This window comes from Rattus norvegicus, chromosome 6 (genome assembly GCF_021556685.1).
Source record: "Rattus norvegicus strain SHRSP/BbbUtx chromosome 6, alternate assembly SHRSP_T2T, whole genome shotgun sequence".
Lineage (NCBI taxonomy): Eukaryota > Metazoa > Chordata > Mammalia > Rodentia > Muridae > Rattus > Rattus norvegicus.
Window position 1 is genome coordinate 133452806 of NC_141539.1, and position 17845 is coordinate 133470650.

The following is a 17845-nucleotide window of genomic DNA, read 5'->3' on the forward strand; positions in this document are numbered from 1 at the left end:
ACATGTCCATGCCTATGACAAACAGCACACATCCACCCAGGACTTCTCTCACGCCCTACACAGTTTTCAAGTGTGTAGTTTTTAAAGTCCTGTGGCTTCTGGTTTCTGTTTGCACACTGATTAGCACTTGCCGTCTATAGAGGTGTACTTGTGCCTTTCCAATGTGTCTAGCTGCCGCGGTAAGGATCTCTAGTCCTTTGTGGGACACAGTGAGCTCCGTTGCCCTTTTCCCAGAGAGATTGTTCTCAGCCTTCCAGCCTTCAGTAACTGCGCTGTGGTTTCCCGTGCGGCTTCTGCTCCACGGGGAGTAGCTTGTTTCTGTTCCTGGTTCTTTGCATGTCTTTATCACGAAAGGTTCTATTTTTTTTTTTTAATGCTTTTTCTTTTTAAAATTGTTTTATTGCATTCTATTTCTTGTTGTTTTGCGGGTGTGTGTGCGTGCCACAGCATGGATGTGGGGGTAGGAGGACAATTTATAGGAGTTTGTTTTCTCCATCTAACATGTGGGTCCCAGGCTTGGGCATACTGAAGTTTATAGGTTTGAATGGCAAGCACCCCTACCCACTGAACCACCTCGCTGGCCCACTGGCCCACTGACCCACTGACCATCAAAGGCTATTTTCTGCACTAATTGGGATGTCTGTGAGATGTTTGCTCTTTATTAATGTGGCCATTACATTGTTTGATTTTGATTCATTGAAACACTTTTGAAATCAAATTATAAGTCTCAGTTCTGTTCTATCTTTGAAATTCCTCATTGAATTCAGCTTGTCGGTATTTTTTTGTCAGTATTTTTTTTTTTTGGAGAACTTTTCTCTTTAACAGATTTTCATCGAGGATATTGGTCTTCATTTTTCTTTTCTTTCAGCGGATTTGTGTGGCTTCAGTGTCGAGCCATACTTGTCACCTAGAATGAAATCAGAACGCTTTCATCCCTATCAGCTCCGAAGAGGAAAATTGATGCTAATTATTCTTCTGCTATTTGATAGGGTTCTCCCGTGAAGCCAACCGGTCTTGGGCTCTCCTTTCTCCATAGGCATTTTTTATTGCTGCTCAGTCTCTTGCTAACTATAGGTCTGTTCATATTTTAAATTTCTTTAAGATTCATTCTTACTAGGTAATGTATTTCTAGGATCAGATCCACTCCCTCTAGATTCTCCAACTTTGCTAGCCTGCAATTATTCATAGTAGTCTCCCATAATTCTGTGTACTTCCGGGGTGACGTCACTTGTAATGGTATCCTTTCCTTCCTCATCCTTCAGTGCTTAAGCCTCCTTTCTCTTTTCCTGTGTTCGTTTTCCAGAGTATTTGGATTTTGTTGATCTTTTTATGAAGCCAAACCCTGGGGTTGCTGTTTTTATTTCCCACTCTCTCCCTGCGTTCTGTCCATGTCTCTTGTGTTCATCTTCACCGGCTCCTTTCTTCTGCCAACCCTCAGTTTCGAGTGTCTTTTTTCTGGTTTGCAGAGGCGTGAAGTGATATGGTGGCTGGGATTTACCTGTGCTTCAGCCCAGAGCGAAGAGCTCCTGGGTAGTGAGGTCTGTCAGCAGTCTCTTAAGAGGAGATAAAGAAGGGGAGCAGGGGGGACTGGCTTATAGACACCATGCCGTGTGCACACACATGTGAGGTGCAAGTGTGTGTGATTGCCTGTGTGTGCATTTAAACATGCCCTCTCAAGCTCTTTCTCTTTCTTTCCTTCCTTCCTTCCTTCCTTCCTTCCTTCCTTCCTTCCTTCCTTCCCTGTTTTTGTAGTATTGGCCATTTTTGTGGTACTGGGAATCAAACCCATGTCCTCACCGGTGCTAGGTAATTCACTCTGCCAGAGAGCTACATCTTCAGCCAGACTACTCTTTTTTCAGTTTTACAAAGCAGTTCATCCAATTCACCTGCTCAGCTCCACGCTTCAGACTGGAAGTCTGTGGTTTTCTAGACTTAGCCCTGGGAGTGCAGAGGACTATGCTTCCCTCAGCTGCGTGGGCGTCTGTGGGCTTCTGTGGGCGTCTGTGGGTTTGCATCCCATTTGTCTGAGAGCTGGAGACAGCAACGGCAGCCTCCAGAGAGTGATATGGTGATAGCTCTCATTAGGAAAAGTTTCTGGCAGCAAAAAGAAGCCATCCAGAGTTCCTGAATGTCGAGGTTAAAACAGGGCATGTGCAAGGCTCCATCACGAAGAACCCTCATTGTAATCACGGCTTCAAATGAAGCAAGCCAGGACATCTGGGGGGAGGGGGCACGCATGGTGTGTGTTTGTTTTCAAGAGAAGACTTTGGGGGGGGTTAAGCCTGGTGCTTAAGGACAAAATCCCCTTTGGAAACAGTCCAGCCCCAGCAGTCGACACATTGTGTTGCCAATTAAAATTTGGTCTGGGACTGGGCCCCCCCTGCTTTGGAACCCTCGGGAAGAGGCTTGGCTCCTATTCGTCAAAGGAAAGGGGCAGAAAAATCCGAAGAAGACATTGTAGGTCACACCTTGCTCTGCAGTCGGCCATCAATAGCACAGTTTCCCAGCACTCAAGAAAAAGACAATGATTCATTGTCTCTGGATCACGGAGAGCAGGACAATTGGTGGGGGGAGGGGTGGGAGCGGGTGGGTAAGGGGTGGAGGTAGGGGGGAGGGGGTGGGGAGAGTGAGCAGAGATCAAAAGAACAAAACTGGTACAGGCATCATTTCAACAGTGCTCCGCAGTCTAAGACAGAGTCTCGTGAAGTAACTGTCACCCCACAACAGCCTTTGGGAAAGCAGGCTGTTGGATGTGTGACCTGGCATCAGTCAGAAACATTATTTCTAGACTGGACATGGTAGCTCATCTCTCATCTCAGCACTTGGGAGCCTGAGACAGTCAGATTGCCACCAATACCAAACCAGTCAGGGGCAGGGGCTACAGTCTACTGCCGAGTCCCAGGTCTACCTGGACTGAAGGCTAAGACCCGTTGTTGTTGTTTGTTTGTTTTGTTTTGTTTTTTTAAATGTATTTATTTACTTTACCTCCTAATATCAGCCTGCCCTCCCCTCCCAGGGCCCCCTCCCACAGATCCCCCTCCTTTCTCAGAGAAGGGGGAGCCCAACCTTACTCTCCCCAGCACATCAAGTCACTGCAGGACTGGGCACACTCTCTCCTGCTGAGGCCAGACAAGACGGCCCAGTTAAGGGAGTGGGATCCAGACACCGTTATTTTTAATACATGTCTTTGTATTCAGATCCAATAAGTGGAGGTGTTAAGTGTTAGTGTTTGCCTATGCTGTCCATAGCAAAGAAAGGAACAGTCAGTTACCGAGTTGAGTCAGGAAGGACTTAGATTGCCCCTGCCCGTTATCAGAAACCATGCAATTCCCGTAGCTCAAGTAGTCAGTCAGCTTTGTGCCGAGGAGAACGAACAATACATGTTTTCTCCTTAAGACTTCGTAAGATGCTGTTTCTGGGAGAAGACTTGTGTCACCAAGGCTCTGGGGGCTGGTGGCTCGGTGGGCTAGAGCAGCTGCTGCTGTGAGTTCAGAGCCCCCCTCCTCCCCAAAGGAATCTGGGTGTGGTTGTGCAGATTTGACCCCCAGCAGTGTTGGAGACTGAGGTGGGAGGAATCCTGGGGTTCCCTGGCTGCCAGCGCAACTCCAAGTTCAGTGCAGGATTTCTTCGTGGGGGTTGGGAGGGGAGGAAGAGGGCAATCGAGAAAGACACCTGCCATGTCCTCTGGCCTCCCCTTGCACTCGCACCACATAGCACAGGCACACACACACACACACACACACACACACACACACACACACACACACACACACACACACAAAGCCAAGAAGTAAAGACATCTTAAAGATGCACTTTCATCTACACTTATCGTAGTGACGGAGAAGAGCATGTTTTATTTAATTATCAAGGTCTGTCATCTCAGCCTACTGGAACTAGATGTGTCATATCAGGACAAAGAGACCCTTCAGGCCCTGGTCCCTGTTTACAGCACCCAGCTTAGCACAGAAGACATGGTCAGTGGCTAGTATTTGTTGAGTGGGTCACAGTTTCTAATTCATCCTCAGAAGCTCTCCGGTCCTAAGAGCTCTGTGTCAAATCCCCTGTTGATTATAAACGTGCATGGCCTTTTTAACGGAATTTTGGAAAGATCATTTCATGAGTTCAAATCATCTAATGATAAGAAAGCCTTAATTCTAGCCTCTCAGGCTGTTATTATCTCATCACAAGAAAGGATGTCACACGTCTGCGCCGCAGAAAGTTTTTGTCACGTCTGAGATTGAAATTGGCAGAATTCTTTGACACATAAATGAAATACAAAGAAGCCTCTTTCTCTTCAGACTTAGAAGTTTGGGGTCACGTGTGGGGACAGAGAAGAAGACAGGAAGAAACGCCGGTGTTTACTCACAGCCCTGGAAACACTCAGTTTCCCTCAAGGACCCAGAGAAGAGCTGTGTTATTGTGAGGCCTCTCACAAGCTGGTACCCCGGCCATGTCCCAGATAAAGAACATTGTTTTCACTTGCTGTCCAGAGGGACTGTAAGGTCTTTGATATTCCCTGCTGGTGATTAAAAGGGGCTTCCTGCAGCGAGCGAGTGAGCCCCACTCTCTCTGGCTGCCCTGGTTGCTGCAATGTCTTCAGGCTTTTGTGTTCTGCCCTTCATCTGAGCCCTCTGAAATCCTCTTTAATTCATAAGGGCTCTTGCTTCTCAAAAAGAAACATCTTATTTCTTTTCTGTCTGCAACAGTAACTCTTCTTTTTAAAGTTTAACATTTGGATGCAAATGTAGGCCTGACAAATGTCCTGAAAGAACTGTGATGAATCATACCCAAGCTCTGTGAGCCCCAAAGCAGGGGTTCTGATGTTTGAAGCCTGCAGTTGCCTGAAGTTTTTACAACACTTTCCCACTGGAGCTGAAGAGATGGCTCGGTGGTTAAATGCACCGGCTGCTCTCGCAGAGGACCCAGGTTCAGTTATCAGCACCCACATGGTGGCCTACAACTGTCTGTAACTCTGACCTCGCAGACCCCGATGCCTTCCTCCAGTCTTCCTGGGCACCAGACATTCACATACAAACACACAGCAAACGTTTATACACACGAAGTAAAGATAAATAAATCCAAAACCCACAATGCTTTCTCACACTTCCGTGCTTACGTGTGGACAGAATGGGTCCTAGGCACTCAGAATAGATCGGTGCCGAGATGAGGGGAGCTTGCATTTGCTCTGTCACCCTAGCGTTCCTGGCTTTATCCAGAGCCTCCCGTTAGACATTGACTCTGTAGAAACCAACCAGATCTGCAGAGCTTGTGTGCCTCAGAGTTCCGAGGGAACATCACTGCTCTGATATCCCTACTGCGTGAAAGGGAGGCTTCCTGCAGGAAGGTCCTAGTTGGGTGACCAGTAGAGAGGCTGTGGTCTAGAGCCACTAACCCAGCCGCTCTTGGAAGCTCTGACGAGTCGCTCTATCCCTGAATTTGTTTTCTTTGTCTGTAAAACGAGGTGGTGATATTTTTGAAGGGAATGTGTAAGATTTTAGTGAGACAATCAGTGTCAGATGGGAAGTGTCCGGTTCCCATCATCACCTCTCCCAGGTGCCGGGTTGAATTTGGTTAGCGTTTGCCAAAGCTGGATGAGAGGCCTGCTTTGCTGTGCTGCCAGGGTTCTATGCAGTTCTTTAAACTGTCATGAACTTACCTCGAACTCCCACAAGGACACTGTAGATATACCGCTCTGGGCCTCTCGCTGCTACAGTCTCCCAGGGCCCTCTCAGCAGCTCCCACAGCGGCTTCCGAGTCTGCGCTGGGTACTTGGCAGAGGTGACGCCATGAGCTACAGCAGCTGACGGTTTCATCATGGGAGGACGGTGAGCTCCAGGCATACGAGTTCCTCTGCTCTTTAGACAGTAATCCTAGGTTTCAGAAAAGCTGTGTTGCCCTAAGACATGTCATTTCCTTGTCCCCAAATTGAGCATTCTAAAACAAACAAAACAAAAATGAACAAGCCACAGGCTGCCCTTCAGGCACACTCATGCAGACCACGTGCGACATGATCACGCTGTGTTGCTCACTTTGAGGATGGGGTGATTTTCTTCTTTTTCAAAAGCCAGCACATTAAGCAGCCTTTACAGTCCTGGCACAAGGTTCTACCTGAAGCACTTGGAATTACCAAGGAAAAGGGCTTAAGGGTGGGCTGAGGAAGGGCTGGACCAAGGAGAAAAAGAATGGCAAGGAAAAAAGACGGGTTACTGACAGGAGCCTGGCAGGGGCTGCGTGTACTGGGGGCACACATAGGTGCTTTCTTCCTAGAACTGGGCCCTGGCGGGACCCTGCTGTCTTAGGTCCCTCAGCTCCCGTGAACTACTTTATGAGATTTGGTGGCTTGTCTTCCCTCCATGTGCCATGTCCTTTGAAGCTGCAACACACACACACACACACACACACACACACACACACATACACACACCTCTGTACAGAGCTACCGGATTCTCTCTCCTCTCTCTGCTACCTGATTCCATTTTCTGAAGAAACACTTTTCTCTGCAGGTTTCTTTCTCGTTTTCTTTCCTGTCTGCCCTCCCTATATCCGTGGCACCATGACACCCTAATAGCCACCAGGTGAATAGTCCTGCCCGTGCCATGGTGTGAGTCAAACACTTGTGCACATAACTGCCAAGCTCCGTGTGTCCAATCAGACTGGCCCCTCTTCCCCTGTACCCTCAGCGGATGCCTCTTCCCTTCTCACAGATAAGCGAGTGTGAGGTCAGAGCAACCCAGCTCCACTTGTAGCAGGAGCAGAGGCTGCGGCTTCATTGTATCCATTTGTTTCCTCTGTGTGAAGCTTAGTGCGCTAAGACTCCAAGGTTGAACTACGAGGAAGGTGAGAGGCTCTCAGGGAAGCCTGCCACAGTGGTGTGCTTGTCTAGGTGGGCGTCGCCCACTTTACCACAGTACCATAAGTCTGTTGACTGACAAGCCACAGAAGAGGAAGTGGTTGCTCATGGTTTGTGAGTGAGAGAGTTCATCATGCACTAGATTCTGTGAGGTGCTCTTTGGCGGGGCAGCCTGGTGCCTTCTCACCCTGTGCTGATACGGTGGTCAGAGATGGATGAGAAGGCTCTCTTGAGCACGTTTTAGGGAGGAACCAACTTTTTTCATCAGGGCTCTCCCTACCCTCTCGACCTAGTTTCCTCCTGAAGGACCACATCTCTAGTTCTGTGGCACAGAGGGTCGGAGTTTTTCAGTGGGTGAATTTGGAGGATGGAAACATTGGATGCTCTGGAAGGGGACATTCAGTTTTCACTGTCCCCTGGTTCTTTGTTGTGTCTATGGGATTCCCGTGTGTGTGTGTGTGTGTGTGTGTGTGTGTGTGTGTGTGTGTGTGTGTGGTGTGTGGTGTGTGTGTGTGGGGTGTGGTGTGTGTGTGTGTGTGTGGTGTGTGTCTGTGTGTGTGTCTCTGTGTGTACACATATATATATATATATATGCATATCTATTTTTCCAGACAGGATTTCTCTATGCAACAGCCCTGACAGTCCTGGAACTCACTTTGTTGACCAGGGTAACCTTGAACTCACAAAGATCCTCCTGCCTTTGCCTCCCGAGTGCGGTGTTTAAAGGTGTGTGTCACCATGCCTGGCTGGGATTCCCATATGCTGATTGCTGTCTCCTAGAGCATACCTTCAACTGTGGGTGACACCCATGTGTGATTGTCAGGTACTAAAGAAGAGTAAAAGATTAAAAGGCTTGGTTGGTTTTCTGAACAACCAGTAGCCAAAAATTAACCCAGGACCAAGTGCATGATCGAGAGGTTTCTGGCCGTGCGCATCCATGTTGCCTTGTGTGACTTCATTGCAGCCTTGGCTCTGAGCACACAGAGCGCACGTCCACTATGCACACCATCACGACTGCCGTGTGGAGAACTTTGCATGAGGCGCCCCCACCCAGATTCAAGGCTGTTGTATGTCGTGTGCGGTGACGTTTCACTCTGTAAGGAAGCTTCCTGCGCCTGTAGATGCAGAGTGCCTGTAGCAGCCTTTTCTCTCTGTCCTCCCTCAGCATGGAAGTCCCTAAGAACGCGCCTTTGCCGTCTACCGTGCTAGAATGTGCGAGCCTTTAAAATGGCTGTTTGGAGCTGGAGAGACACATCAGTGGCTATGAACACCTGCTGCTCTTGAAGAGTTCGGTCCCCAGTACTCACATTGGGTGGCTTACGACATCCTGAACTCCAGCATCAGGAGGTGCAATGCCTTCTTCTGGCCTCCAGTGGCCACTACACAAATATAGATGCACGCGTGCATGCGTGCGCGCGCACGCACGCACACACACACACACATACAGAGTGTGTACATATACATAATTATAAACAAAAATAATACTTAAACTGCTGTTTGAGTTACAGCCTTAAATATTGCAAATTGCTAAATGGATTTTGATTCATTATGTGTCTTGGAGCTGAGTGCTTCCGGGGGCTCAGCCTGTAAATGAGCCTGTCACCTGTGACAGAAGCTTCTGCCACAACCTGTGGCAGCCCATCGGCGTTTGTCCCTGGCGTGGTCCTGGTATGAGTTCTCCTGAGCTGTACTGGTGTTGCCTTGGTTGTCCCTGTTGAGGGATGCCCTGAGCGCTGCAGGGCAGTCAGAAGCTTCTCTGGCCTCCACTCCCGCACAGCAGCAGCAGCCCCTGAGTTGTGACCAGAGATGCCTCCACACATTGCTAAATGTCTCCTGAGGAGCAACATAAGCCCTGACTAAAAGCCACTGATCTAGACTAAAGCGCCCTCTAATGGCAGGTTCCCAAGCTCCTGAGTCGTCCTACAGTATATCGGGGGGGGTCTTTGGCCCAGGTGACCCTATGACGCTATGAGGGCATGATGCCGTGACTCTGAGCTGTGTCTCTTGCCTTTCCCATACCGGCGTGCAGAGGTGTGGACTCCTGGTGACCCTTGGGGATCCCTCTGTTTTAAATGTGACTCGGCAGTGTGGTAGTCCAAGTGTGTGCCCCCATGTGCCCTCAGTACACACAGCACTGAAGGACTGTCCGCTATGGAAGCTCCGCTCTCACATGCCTGCCCTTCCTGCAGCATCAACAGGACCAGCTCTTCCGAACGAGTGTCTCCAGGCGGCCGGAGGGAGAGCTCCGGGGACTCCAAAGGAAGCCGGAACCGCACCGGCTCTACCAGCAGCTCGTCCAGCGGCAAGAAGAACAGTGAGAGGTAAGGAGGCCCTGCTTACCTCTTCCATTATTACCCATGGGACAGCTCAGAAGACCCCTCTTGACAAGTCAAGCCTACTACGTCTGAGCGCCAGGCCTTCTGAGACTGCATTGGTGGGGGTGGGGTAGCTGGCAGTCGCAGGTTGCCTCCTGGAAACTATAACCTAGACGTCCAGCCTCCAGTGACTGAGATGATGATGGTGGTGGTGATGATGGTAGTAAAGGAATGTCTAAGAAATTAGCCCAGGAAGTGGATCTGAATTTCCAGGCACGATACCGCCTATCTCCGATAGACCTTCCCGAGTTAATCTTGAAATTACCTTTGCTGGAGTGTTTAAAGCTTGTAGCAATATTCTCTAAGACGGACAGGTTGAAAGCTGCACTTTTGTGCTCACGCAGGGCTGTTTTTAATCGTGAGCCAACGGCAGAAATACGAACCATTTTCCGTTTAGGTTTCCTGTCCTGTCCTTTACTCCTAACCTGGAAGTTTGTATGAGTTTGTATAGCGGATTATGATAAATGTGTGAATCACACACTAACATTTTACTCACAAAAACTACTTTTGGGCATTTTAACAGCCTGTTTTAAGAACGTGTTGGGCCAGCGAGGTTCCTATGCCCTTTCGCCTAGCATGGCCTTGTTCTCGCCTGGCTCCGGTTTTAACTTTTCCGTTCTGAGGAGTCCAGGAAGGAGCCTCAGCTTCAGAGGTTAGGCTTGCTTCCTTTGAGATGTTCATGTAAGGAGATGGCCTAGTCAGAACATGGTTGGTTCCAAACCACAGTCTGCAAAGATTCCAAGTTTGAAACTTTGTGGGGACGCAGTCTTGTAAGGGCTGCTTAAACTCTGTGTCAGCCTTAGCTCTGAAAGGGATCTTTATAAAGGAAGAAGGGGGTGGGGAGAAGGAGGAGAAGGAGAAGGTGGAAGAAGAGGAGGAGGAGGAGGACGAGGAGGAAGAGGAGAAGAGATAAAAGGTTGGAGAGATGACCCAGCAGTTAGGACCACTGGCTGTTCTTCCAGAGGACCTGGGTTCGATTCCCGGAGCCCATGTGGCAGCTCACAACAGCCTGTAACTCCAGTTCCAGAGCACTGCACATACACAGGCAAAACATCATCCATACACATAAAGTAAAACACTTTTTAAAATATCCTGACAGCTCTTTATATCGTTTGGTAAGTTGAGTCCACCATCCACTGACAATTTCAGAAGCCCTGGACTCATCTTCTTCCCAGACTATTAGTGCTTCTTAGGGGAAGATTATGCTAATCTTATGCTAATGAGGTGGTAAGATCCTGGCAATGAGGCCAGGTGGCCACAGAGGCAGCCAAGCGTGCCCGCCCCAGGACTGCTCTGAGTGGAATTCAGCCTGAGGTTGGTGCTGACCTGAAATGTCTATGTTCTGGCAAGTCTTATGAACATCTGATTTTTATCAGGAATTTCCAGAAAGAATCCACACCACGTAAAGTTCAGATCTGTCTTATCCTTTAAATCCCATGGTTTTGCTTAGTGTACTCGGTAAATATTTCCATAGAAGATATTTACAAAGGGGTTTTTTAGAAATGCCATGGGAAGGAATTTTGATCTGGAAACGAGAGAATGGGAGTGCTTGCAAATCGTTTTCTAAAAATAACCCTGGCCACTGTAAATGTCCGCTTGGAGCCAAACCCTCCATCCCATTGAAACCAAGAGACCACCCCAGCCATCCGGTCACCAGCGGGTTCAGAGAGAACACTTGGGTTAACGATGCTACTGGCGGATACTTTGGGGCACCTATTGGGAGAGTCAGAGGAGTCAAGCTGGCAATGTGGGCATTGCCTGGCCCAGATCTCCACACCATCATTCCTTTCCCCATGTGAACAACCCCAGAGGCTTATTCGTGAGCTCTCGGGTGCTAGGCTAACGCAGAGAAAGGCTTAGGGACCCCACATGTCGCCCATGCCCCCAGCCCGGTGGATTCTTCCATCACTAACCATGGTGAAGGGTGAAGACAGGCTGGTTCCTCCTCTCACTGGGGCTGTGAGCTCCAGGGAGTCACCTTAGGCAGCTCCCTCCCATGTGCAGAGATGTGTTTCCTCATTTCCCATGTAGGCAGTGAGACACATAACGGGAAATATGTGCAAAGATCAAAGATCGGAATGTCTTCACGTTTGAGAGCCCTGGCTTTTCCTCGGTGATTCTGAGACTTTTGTGCCTCATTCTTTTGGCTCCTAGGGAGATAACTGGGAAGAAAACACTCGGTGGCACGCTTGGTGCTCAATAAATGGTCATCTGTGCCGGGGGTGGCAGTGCACAAGAAAATAATGCATGAGGCGTTCCGAAATCCTCAGCCATTTCTTCCGTGTGTTAAGAGAAGGTGATTGACGGCTTCTGGTGACTTCTGAAGTGCCTGCTCTTTTCTTTGGTTTGCCAGTGCCTTAGTCAGGGTTTCTATTCCTGCACAAACATAATGACCAAGAAGCAAGCTGGGGAGGAAAGGGTTTATTCAGCTTACACTTCTACACTGCTGTTCATCAGAAAGTCAGGACTGGAACTCAAGCAGGTCAGGAAGCTGACCTGATGCAGAGGCATGGAGGGATGTGTCTTACTGGCTTGCTCCTCCTGACTTGCTCAGCTTGCTCTCTTATAGAACCTAGGAATAAAAGCCCAGGGATGGCGCCACCCACAATGGGCTGGGTCCTCCCCCCTTGACCACTAATTGAGAAAATGCCTTAAGCTGGGTCTATGGAGGCATTTCCTTAACTGAGGCTCCTTTCTCTATGATAACTCCAGCTTGTCTTCACACACAAAACCAGCCCATACAGCCAGGTTTAATTACATTTGTATGAATGACCCAGGCCATTGAGTACAACCCAGATTTTGACAAAATCTAAATTCCGGAACAGATGGTCCACACCATGATCCTCCCAGCGCCCGGCCAAGCACCTGTAGCAGTACACTGACTGCAGGAGCATGAGTTCTGGCTGGAGTCATTTTGATAGGTGCACTGATGTCATGCAAAGGACCTGGGCTCCACCCTCATCTGTGGACTCAGACGTCATCCATCAGTAGCCATAATGCTCAGTGTGTCACACCCCGTGTACAAACAGGCTATGTGAAAGAATGTCACACCAGCATCCGCATTCCTCAGCAACAGTGAGAGCATCTAGAAGACAATTCTGTAGGCTTAATGCAGTTCCTCACGCTCAAGAAGAAAATAAGTGTTTGTCAAGTCCTGAGCGTTCCCCGAGTGTAGTCACTTCCCGGAAAACAGTGTGTGCTCCTCTCTTGATTAGAACTGTGTCTTTATTAAGCGGTCCATTTCTTTGCGCCCTGTCCCATTTTCTTTAGAACTGATCGGTGGAGTTGAGAGTGTTTCCCATGGCTCGGTACAATGTTCACCTTCTATCTTTGACTGTTTAACATTTAAAACTCCTTTGCCTCTAAGCAGCCTCGGGACTTTAACAGCATTTAATCTCTCTGCTGACAACGCTTCCATTAGAGATAAAAGCAATGTAGGGCAATGTAATATTTTACTTTATGCAATATTCATGGCAAATGAATATTAATGATTACATAATGAGTCTTGTCACCACGAAGTACTTATTAAATTTAAATAGGGAGTCAGCAATAGCATTCTGAAAGAGTGGTGTGAAATACCGGTACACTAATCCACTAAGGAAGTTTTTTTAACTTTAAAAAAGTTTTACATCAGAAATGGCTACTTAGTTCTAAGTTTATAAGCACAGTTTACATTGGATGTCGCTGGACTGAGAAAGTGTTTCCATTTAGAGTTACTGATAGAGATGTGTCAAGCTCATGATTAAGACACTATGTGTCCATTTACAACTTGTTGCAATGGACTGGTTTGTAGAATAAGAACTCTCCAGCCATCTGTTGGAAACCTTGTTATCGCATACATAAACGCTGTTGGTCTTTGGAGGCAACAAATTTGAAGGGAAAATTGAAGTATTCCCTAGGGCCCAACCCCTGCTCCTCTGTGTAACCAACCCTGTTGCTTCACCCGGTGCTGGGGGACAGTTGCTCTGGGCTCTCTGGCCTCTCCTCCTTCTCAGAGCTATATGGGCCATGGCTTTGCCCTCTGGCTGTGTAATCCCTAAAGTGTCCAATCCCTAAAGGCCTGATTGTTTAGCTTCTGTACTGCTATCCTAGTAGTGACCTTCGTCCTCAGCGTCCAGTTCAAGATCTCCTGGCTCCTTATCCTTATCCCTGTCAACACCCCTCTTCAGCCTCCCCCTCATGTTTCCCAGCAGGGTACTCTTTTTTCCCTTCTCTTTTCAAGTTGCTTTATTTCACAAGTTACCTGTTTCTGAAAATCCCAAGAGAGGACTTGAAGGTCCCCTACAGTATCAGTGGCAACACAGGGCTCACACGACACTTTCCACATTCCCAACCAGAACTTGCTGGGTAGCCCGGCTGTCGCGATACCCACAATGCTGCCTCAGCCTTCCAAGTACTGAGATGGCAGGAATGTGACACCGTATTCAACCCCGACAAGGTTTCTATCAGCCTGTCAGACTAGTTCAGCATCTTTAACAATCCCGCAGCACATAGTAGGTGGTCAGCAAACATTTATTGAGCAAATATGCTTATTCCTCTTAATGAGGACGAGAGAAGGTCAAAATGGTGGGTCCAGACGGTCACTCTGCCACTTTGGGTCCCACCATTCTAAATTACTAGATTGGGGAATGAGGGTGGACTCTTCAGCATGAAAATAGTACCTACCTCACAGGTGTTGTGAGGATTAACTAAGGTCTTCTCCAGAGCATCCTCTACAGCAGGCTGGCCTGCCGTTGCCGTGGGTAGCTACGATTCCTGTTGCTCTGTCTCTAGGTTTCAGGGTCCGTGTTGGCTCACAGTTCCTCCCACAGCGAAAGTGTTTCTCTCCTCGGGGACTGTCCGAGTTTCGATTCCGTTGCTGTGCTGAAAAGCAACTCTTTTAGTTTACAGTTCCGGGTTAGGGTCTGACACTCAGAGAAAAGTCACAGTGGCGGGCAGGAGTGTGAGGAAGTTGGACACAGATAACAGAGCAGAGAGTGGGAGGCTGGAGAGGTGGCCCGGGGTTAAGAACACGCTCTGCTCTTGCAGAGGACTCGGGTTCGGTCCCCAGCACCCATGTTGTGGGGGTGGGGTGGGGACTCATAACCATCTGTCCTTCCAGCCCTTGCAGTTCCAGGAGATTCAACACTGTCTCCTGGCCTCTGTGGGTACCAGACACAATGAGACACACAGGCATCTATGCAAGTAAGACGCCCACAGAGCGGAGAATGGGCTCGGGCATGCTTGCCTTCTCCCCAACCCCTCTCTCCATCTACACAGCCCAAGACAAAAGGTGCTGCTGCTCATGTTCAGGGTGGGCTCTCCCCCACCCACCCCAATTAGCCCAACTAAGAAAGCTAACCCAATTTGACAGTTCCTCTGGGAGATGCTTCTCCGGGGCGATGTTAGATCATGTCCGGTGGACAATCTAAGTTAACTGTCACGGAAACATTTTGAGTTCAGTGCTCCTTACCCTGACCTGAAAAGAGGGGAATTGGAAGCTTGGACAATGTCTATCACCCTACCTGTGTGGTCTTACAGCACAGCTTCACTCAGACCTACTGTGTGCATGACATGGTGCAAAGCAGGATGGGGAACAGGATGGGCTGCGTGAAGAGATTCACCCTCCCAGGACTTGCTGACGGATGGCATGAAAACAGACTGAGCCTGTCTCCTCAGTTTCTGCAAGACACAACCCAAAGCAGTGGGGAAAGAAGGAAAAGGGTTTGGACGTGCAGCTCACTGAGAGAGACACAGCTCTGAACTGATCAAAACGACGCTCAATTCTTAAGGCCCAGAAGGTGGCTGACCTAAACTCAGGCATCATTCTGAGACACTACCCAGCTGTGGTCCTCCCTCTGGTGCTTCGGAGTCTGGAGGGAGGAGTGACAGCGTTTGGGCAGACTTTACCTCACCCTGCAAGGCTCACCGAAGAGCCCCTTCTTTAAGACAGCCAGTCTCTGTGGCTGGGCATCCGTCACCCTTCTCCATCCCCTCTCCAGTCCCATCCATGACCTCCCAAGGGCTCTAAGAGGGCAGAGACATTGTCCTTTCTTAGGCTCTGACCCAGCAGCACTTTGCAAAGTGCAGGAAGCACAAAAACCTCCCACTAAGCATTCCTTGAGTGAATGAAATTACATTAAAAAAACAAAAAACAAAAAAACAAAAAACTAGAACTGTTTAAGAAACCGGTAAGGAGCGCCACCTAGAGGCTGAACATTAGTACCACACTTAGTGTTTTTGTGCTGGAGCCATGCATAGTCTCACTCTTCAAGCCCTACATTTATTCTTAATGGGATTTAAATAGTTGGTGCTGGCATTCTTTAGTTTGTCTTTTGTGACTGTTGGCAGAGGGCTCTAGAGATAAACATACAAGTGGCTTCTTGTGGGTGAAAGTGGCCAAGCGGGAGGGAAGACATTAGTGCCAGTGTGTACACAGTTCATTCTGTCTCACTCGGTCCTGACGTGGTTCTGTCCATTTTGTGGATGAAGAAGCAAAGCTTTCCGAGGAGAAGCAGCCCGTGTCCCCTGGCGTGCTGCATAGCTTTGATTTAAGGAACACTCACACTCCAGTAGCCCTTGATGCCTCTCCCACGACTTTTGGCTTTTGTGCCCACCTGTGTCAGTTGCTCCTAGAAGCTATTCCCTGTCCTCAGACTCCTGGAGACCTGCGTATCTGTGAGGGTTTGAATTACCCTGTGGGCCTTCTCTTTTTGGTGCGCCATTATCCATAGGGGTGTGTGTGTGTGTGTGTGTGTGTGTGTGTACCTCTGTGTGTGTGCATATGCACGTGTGTGTTAGTGTGTTCTCCCGCATGGACATGTGTGCAAGCCGGAGGTTGAAATCAGTTGTCTTCCTCAGTCAGTTCCCACCGGGTCTCACTCTGATCCTGCAGTTCACCGATCGGCTATGCTGGCTGGCCAGAGACTCCCAGGGATCCTCCTGTCTCTACCCCTGCCCCCCCAGCCTGCTCCCCCTCCCCCGCCAGCACCAGCCTTTCTGTGTGGGTGCCAGGGATCTGGACCCAGATCCCCATGTTTGTGTGGTAGGCACTTTAATGACCTAGGCACCAACCCGGAGCCCGTGACTGCATTTTCCTATTTCCAGAAGCTGCGCATGAATCACTGGCGGTGGGATTCAAAGGCTTGGGCTTCCTTTTGCCGTGTCTTGTCCTTTGGCTTCCTGTCTGGCTCCTAGGACCGCAGGAGGTTTGCCTCGCTGTCTTTTTCACTCACCTTTCTTCCCACTGCCTGTGAGCCCAGCGCATAAGTGACATGTCAGGAGTCTGGCTTCTGCAGGGCACACAGAGCACAGGGCCATCAATCGTGCCTTGACAGTGGGGGCAATCCAGGTGAGCCACAGAAAGACAGCTATTTTAAGTCTGACACAAAGCCGAAGCCGCTGTATACTGGGCTAAAACAAAACAAGAAAAGAGAAAAGGGAGGAAGGCCCCCCTCCAGGGACAGGTCCAAGCTGCAGTTTTGGCAGAAAGTCAGACAGAATCACTTGGCTTTATGGGAAGAGGGGACTCGTTAAAGGCCGGGAGTGGTCTGGTTGACAGGTCAAATTCCTAGAGGTCCAGACAAAGGGGAATTCCCCACGCTCACACGCTCCTTTTCCATAGAACTTCAGGGAGTGCCCAGAACAGCCTGGAGTGGAATGTGGGTGGGTGTAGCAAGAGACTTTCTGAGGCACACCAGGTCATCTGTGGTGTGTGAGGAGAGAAGCAGCCTCCAGGCCTTGCCCCTAGAGCCAGGCGGTGGTCACCCTCTGTTCTGCTCTGGAGATGCAACAGAAAGCAGAATGAAGACCCTGTACTCGTGAGCCTTTCTGCCCAGTGGAGAAGCAAAATAAAACAGGGCTCAAAGTTCTATAGACAAAAATGGCCCAGGGTGGAGCAAGAATGTGGACTGTGGCGTGTGGGGCCTGAGGGAAGACTGCAGTGTTAGCTGGACACCCAAGAAGGCCTCACAGGAAGTGGCCACCAGACTAGACTCAAACAGCAGCCCTGTGTCATCTGCAGGCTGATGTCCAGGAGGAGGGACAGAGAGCCATTGCTGTATACTGGAGTGCTCCAGGCCAGGCCACAGGACAGCAGCTACAGGCTGGAGACATGAGCTACTTAGCCAAGGGGTTAGAAACAGCTTGGGACCATATAGCCCCAGGGGAACCCTAGCATTTAGATTGGAAGGCCAAAGAGCATTTTTATAGTCCTGCTTCCCTTGACCACACTTCAGAGTTTGGAAAGTTTCCCCAACAGCGAATTCTGCTCTTTACGTTTGAGCTACGCTTGTGTCTCTGTGCAAGCAGCAGCCCCATCACCCACTTCACACACACAAACATGGAGTAGCCTGGACATCAAGGGTAGCAACGGGTCATATCACTGGTGCAGCACGGGCTGAAGGATGACTTCTAGTCAAGGTACTTTCCTTTCAAGTTAGAACTGAGGGGGAAAAAAAAGAGGCGACCTTGGGACTTTAGGGACATGGCTCAGTTAGAACGCCTGCCATGCAAGGCAGTGTGCCAGCTAGTTTTATGTCAGCCTGCCACGAGCTAGAGTTATTTGGGAAAAGGGAACCCCAATTGAGGAATGGCCCCCACCAGATTCTGTGGGCAAGTCTGTGGGGCATTTTCTTAATTG

General features: G+C 49.2%; 1 protein-coding gene across 14 annotated transcripts in view; it reads left to right on the forward strand.

The window, feature by feature from the left end:
* Positions 1-17845, forward strand: part of Eml1 (EMAP like 1) — a 172433-nt gene that overhangs the window by 116211 nt on the left and 38377 nt on the right. For 13 of the 14 annotated variants that reach the window (NR_174190.1, NR_174191.1, NM_001399712.1 and 10 more), the window contains 1 exon segment: positions 9040-9171. Coding sequence is in view for 12 of the 14 variants with exons in the window: in NM_001399712.1 (NP_001386641.1) it covers positions 9040-9171 (132 nt within the window). In the remaining 2 variants the exon portion in view is untranslated. 14 annotated transcript variants of the gene reach the window in all.